The following is a 6,040-nucleotide window of genomic DNA, read 5'->3' as shown; positions in this document are numbered from 1 at the left end:
TTGGATATTTTTTTGAGGAAGCTTCTAATATTTGTGTTCCCAAGAATGTGGATATATATTATATGGTCATAATTTAATTATTATTATTAGAAGATATGGTAACGTGTTCCAAGCCCCCTTACTTTTGGTCAGCAGCATGTGATCAACAACTAGTATGTGCATTAAGTCGATGAAATCGAATACTTCTCATGATTGAGTTATATTTATATTGCGTTTGGTTGATAGTAGATAGAATAAATTAGTTCGAAAATTATAATCTCAGGGCTATAATCCCGAGATAACTAAGAACACAGGTATATTAAATAACTCTAATTCAAAGTTTAAACTTAGTCAGGCGACTACAGAAGAAACTGAGAAATTCACAAATAGTTCACCTAAGAAAGTTTTATCACCAGAAACAACAATAACAAATTCAGTGTAATCCGACAAGTAGGGTTTGACGAGGGTGGGGTTTGCACAACATTACCCTACCTTGTGAAGGCAGAGACATTGTTTCCGATAAACTCTTGGCTCATGTTAAAAACTTTTCATCAGAAAGTTGGGAGTTAACCTATTTAGGATGCTGCAACTTTTAAGACAATTCATGAACTCCAATAAAAGGCACCAGTACAGAACCAATCCACAGCTTGCCATTCTTCTCCTCAACCTCGCTTATAAACTTCAACGTCTTGCTCTCGAGGTCTTCTAAAACTTCCAAAACTTGCCCGTCCTCGCTTAGCTTAATTGCAGTTGCATGAGGCTGTCCCCCAACTAACAAGAAATGCAGTTGCTGGAAGGTGAATGGAAGTTTTAGTATTGTCTTTCCGAGCCATGAATTGGATGTGACTAATTTTGCAAGCAGCGATCTTTTGGAGTGCAAACCAACCCAAAACTCCCCTCTCGAGTTTCTTCTGATGTTGTCTGGATATCCTGGTAGATCAGCAAATGTATCGTGTTTTCCTGCATGAGGGCCTTTAAGCCAATGCCTTACTACTCTACAGGTAGCAGTTTCAGCCACTAGTACAAACGACTTGTCTTTGCTCAAGGCTACACCGTTGGCAAAAGCAAGGCCTCGTAGTAAGACTGTCACTGCCTTGGTTGATTTGTCGTATTTCATCAGCCGGCCAGTCTTGTCTCCACTTACAACAGATGCAATAAATTGCCTAGATATAAGATGAGAAATCGGAATCAGTTTCTGCACGAGTATCTATATGTTACAAAGTGGCATATAACTAATTATAAGCTAATAATGAAACTGACTTCTCTGTTTTGCTTAATGTTTATCAATGACAACCCTATACGCAATCTACATTATACCAACCTATCGGCTATCATACCCAATTTAGCTTCACATGAACAGATTCAAATTAAAATATAGTCCACTGGCAATAAATTACCTCCTCTGGAATTGTGTGCTGGTATCTGTGAAATAAATTACATCTTCTTGCTCATCAATGTCAAGGTCATTTGTGAAGCGCAGAGGCTGGCCTTCAACTTCTGTGACGAGTGGGGTAGCTAATCCACCAGATGGACCCACAACGTGAAGTCCTAAGTAGGCATCAGCAATGTAGAGGTCTCCGGTTCTTGTATCAAATCGTAAGCCCAGCGGTCTTCCGCATACGTGCTCCATTTGGGGAGCAAAAGGGTGCACACATTCCTTCCTTGATGATATCAAGTCAAGTTCCATTAGATAATTTTGAAAAAGGTGTACACAGAAAAATATAAAGAGAAGCCAAAAATTAGTTCATCTCAACGGTTTCTCGGGGTAATGAGGAAAAGGATATAGTCATACTTATCAAACACACTAACAAAAAACATTAAATTGCAAGTGTTTCCCTGCTGAGACAAGGCTATTTGTGTTCGTCTTTGACAATACTCGTATTAAGGATTGTTTATAGTAGGAATCTGAAAAAATAAACACCACATGAACAACGGCGAACTAGCCATAAACTAAAAGGATGACATACTGTAATTACGTACAGTATGAATCCTCATGTGACAGAAGATATGAACTAGACAAATAAGAAGATGACTTACATATTCTAGTTATAAGACAAGTTACTAAAGATTTATTTTTGAACTTGAACGTAAAGGTGGTGCAATAGAGGGAACATGACATCGCAACTTAACATTTTGGAACTTACTAAAGGTTTACCGGAACCCACTAGCTCGAATAATCCAGATTAGCTAAGTATGGCCAATGAAAGTGGGGAACGCTCCCTACTAAAGGTTTCTCTATTTACAGGACTCGAACCCAAGACCTTTAGGTAAGAATAGAAGGATCTTATCCATCCCACCACACCACTTGATGGTCTTTATAAAGTATATGGATTTTTCCAAAATCTTTGTTTTCTATGTCTTGAGATTTAATAAACAATTTTACAATTGACTCCATCTATGAAAAAATGTGTCACTATAGAAAGATAAATTGAGTAAAGTAGGATTCTTCAACCTCCGGAATATATAGATTCCACAACCGGAGGCACATAACTCATATAAATATGTCTAAAATTTTGAACTTTGGTCACAATTGACACTTCCATTAACACAACAACAACATACCCAATATAGTCCTACAAAGTGGCGTCTAGAGAGGATAGAGTGTACGCAGACCTTTCCCCTACTTCAGAGGTAGAGAAGTTGTTTCTGATAGACCCTCAACCCAAGGAAAAAGATTAAATGGACACTTCCATTAATCATAAGAAAAGTAAGTCCAGAGCTTAAGAAGGAAAGTTACCTCACAAGACCTAGAATTACCCGACATACTTTTAAACTGGCCTGTATACCACCATTATCATTTTAAAAGATACTATACGATTACGATTATCACCGTTAACAATAATCAATAATCAAAGCAAAAATTAACAGTTTAATGATAATTCCGAGATTCAAACCGTCTACCAGTTAGCCCTCGACAATTTCTTGGTTATCAGAAAAATGAAACAAAAAAAATTTACAAACTCACTCATGCAACATTTCTAACAGTTCTATCATACTTTTCTTATCCTATACATACAATTTTTCACACCAAATTCCTATGGTTAGTTTTTCCTTCAATCCACGATAACAATACAATTTAGAGGGTAGAAGCAGACATAAACCATCGTTTATCTGAACTCAATACTTTCGACGCATAGCATAAATGTATGCTTAAAAGTTCATTAAAATCACACAAAATAGTATATATGAACCCATAATTTCAAAAGTTAAGCACATAGACTTTAAATCCTGAATTCGTCTCTAATAAGGGATTTTTTAATATCTCACATAATAACTCAACTCAAAAAGCCATCTTTCTTTCTTAATTCCATTTTTCTCCAACAAAGACAGTGACTTTCGAGATACTTCTAATAGTAACTATTACTCAAGTACTCGACTGACCATATGAGAAATCAACTCCGTAACAAGCATATCTAACAAGACTAATTAAGGCTTGAGAATTAAAAAAAATACTATAAAACAAAAATTACCAAAAATTAGCAAAAGAAATTGGGGATTTTTGCTTTACCTTTGAGACGAAGTGACAGCAAAATCAACCCAACCGTCAGAATCTCCATTCCACTTAAGAATCCGGCCATCAGCAACGCCGGTATATGGACCTTCTCCGTTCGGGTCAAACGCAACACTCTCCGGCCCAACTGCTCCTTTCAGATGTATTACTTCAGATTTCGATAAGAGATCTTTGGATCCTGGTATTGAAGGTGGACTGTAAACATTTTTGGAGCTTAAAGTCAATAGGACAGTGATTATTGCAAGTACTGCTGCGCTCAAAATGAGCTTTGTAGCATTCATGGAGTTAATTTTCCCTGTTAACAAGTGGAGTAGAAGAAAAAAACAGGGGAAGTTGTGAGAAGAAGAAGAAGAAGAAATCAGATTATATACTCCCTCCGTCCCATTTTATGTGGCAACATTTGACCGGGCACGGAGTTTAAGAAATAAATGAAGACTTTGAAATGTTTACCAAATTGCCCTTTTAAAAAGTAGACTCAATTTCTCTCTCCTCATAAATGTATTGGAGTATTATTTTAAGATTAAGTGGGACCAACAAGAATAAAAAAGGAATTGTACCTTTAAATACTTTCCATATAAGGAAATATGACATTCTTTTTGGAACTGACCAAAAAGGATATGTTGCCACATAAAATGGGACAGAGGGAGTATTAAACAAAGACGGAAATTTCAATGGGAGTGTGGGACCTTTGTTCCTTTTGAACCCTTGTTAAATCGGAGAATAGTTATTTCAGAATTGTTATTCTACTTTTTAATTATAATCTCAAAATAATTAGTATCAGAATAAATTATTTCGTAATTTTATTTCAATTATAGTATGGAATAAATTTTTTCTAAGATTAATTTTGAAATTACTTATTTCTTATCTTATCGTTCGTATCAAACGAGCCCGACATACTATGTTATATGTTAACGACGAGATATTTGATATAATTTCGCAAGTGAAATCTAGAGAGAATAATATGTAACAAGCTTTGATGGTTTAAGTAAAAGTATCACCATAAAGTAATTTGGAGAAAGAAAACAAACACAAGTGAACAAAGTCAAGACAAATGTAATATGAAACTTTCAAAGGAATGTTACGACTATTAGTATGAAAGATAAGCGAGATAAACTCTCAATTACTAACTGTTCCTTTGCCCTAATTCTCGGCACCCATAATCTCCTATTAGGTGATTATGTCCTTCATAATATGACATGTTTGTAAGATCATTAAGGTCAAAGAATATCTTAATACATTCAACATAATTTTAGTTTAACAACGCAAAATTCAAATGTCTTCTTTATTTTTTTAAACATTGTAAATATTACATGTTGATTAATTATTTCTAATTTAAATACTAATAATTAAATGAACGGATATCTAGGTTAATTCATCATGTATTTTTTTAACTAATTAATTTGTTTATGCGATTATAAAAAAATTAAATGTTAACTAAATAATCATTCTTAAAAATAAATTTATAAGAAAAATCAAATCAAATAAGCAATCTAAAAGATATTACGTTTATTTGTGAAATCATGATCTAAAGATCCCAAAAAAAATATTTATACGAACTTCCAGCATTTAAAAATTCAAGAAAGCAAATGAATATAGAAAACTACCAAAAATCTCAAATTACTTCCCTCCCAATAATGCAAAAGTGATATTGAAAAAGCATTGATAAACAATCTTTTGAATATTATCAAATTTTACTTTCTAAATATCTCAGAAATGAGGATATTGGCTATAGTGGGGGGAACAAAGGAAAATTGCTCTAAAAAATGTGTAAAGTAAAAAAAAATCGTGTTAACTTTAATATATATGAGCAACTTTATATAGATATCGAAAAATTTCTCTGCCTATGAAAATCGTCATAGTTAGAACTTTATTTCAATAAATAAAACCAGTGGAGAGGAAAAACTTACTATATTTATCCATATTTTTGTGTGGTTATGTAATTTCATAATTTCTTCACTTCTGTTATTATATATAGAGAGACTTGTATATNTATATATATATATATATATATATATATATATATATATATATATATATATATATTCCATTGTTACACTATAACTATTCCATATTAACTAAATCCTTATAGTCTAGTAGTATGAAATGACCCCTAGGCTCTGATGCTTCAGCCTTTTCACTGCCGTATTTTCATAGCAAAGCTGCATATCTTGAGCGGAGATAATCGAATCAGAAATCATTAGATGGAATTGAAATTTCATCGTTAAGAAATTCAGCAAACGCAACTGCAAACAATCCAAAATCCCTACAAAATGTAGAAGATACATTATAAAAATGAATTGAACATATACTTTAAAACAAAATTTTATAAAACTAACATTTAAATAAGATGGAAGATACATTAAAGAACTTGATTCAACAACATTAGTATTATGTATCAATACCTTAAATATGAATATGATACATGCAATATAATAAATTTACTTTTTCAGCAATGTTTCATGCATTTGAATCAACTACTAGATGCAAGATTGAACATAAAAAAATAGCGAGAAATAGATTAAAAATCGTTACCTTGGGTAGAGTGAGTCA

General features: G+C 33.1%; 1 protein-coding gene across 1 annotated transcript; it reads right to left on the bottom strand.

Moving 5' to 3' along the window:
* Nucleotides 1–273: 273 nt before the first annotated feature.
* LOC125866091 (protein STRICTOSIDINE SYNTHASE-LIKE 10-like) lies at nt 274–3,854 on the bottom strand. Its single transcript, XM_049546384.1, has 3 exons — nt 3,488–3,854; nt 1,377–1,640; nt 274–1,142 (listed from the first exon to the last, which is right to left on the bottom strand). Exons 1-3 carry the CDS (start codon nt 3,769–3,771, stop codon nt 572–574), a joined length of 1,119 nt encoding a protein of 372 aa, XP_049402341.1. The 5' UTR covers nt 3,772–3,854; the 3' UTR covers nt 274–571.
* Between the last annotated feature and the right edge of the window lie 2,186 nt (nt 3,855–6,040).

Source organism: Solanum stenotomum, chromosome 5, assembly GCF_019186545.1.
Source record: "Solanum stenotomum isolate F172 chromosome 5, ASM1918654v1, whole genome shotgun sequence".
NCBI classification, from domain to species: domain Eukaryota; kingdom Viridiplantae; phylum Streptophyta; class Magnoliopsida; order Solanales; family Solanaceae; genus Solanum; species Solanum stenotomum.
The sequence above is the reverse complement of the archived record's forward strand: the minus strand, read 5'-3'. Positions and strand labels throughout refer to the sequence as shown.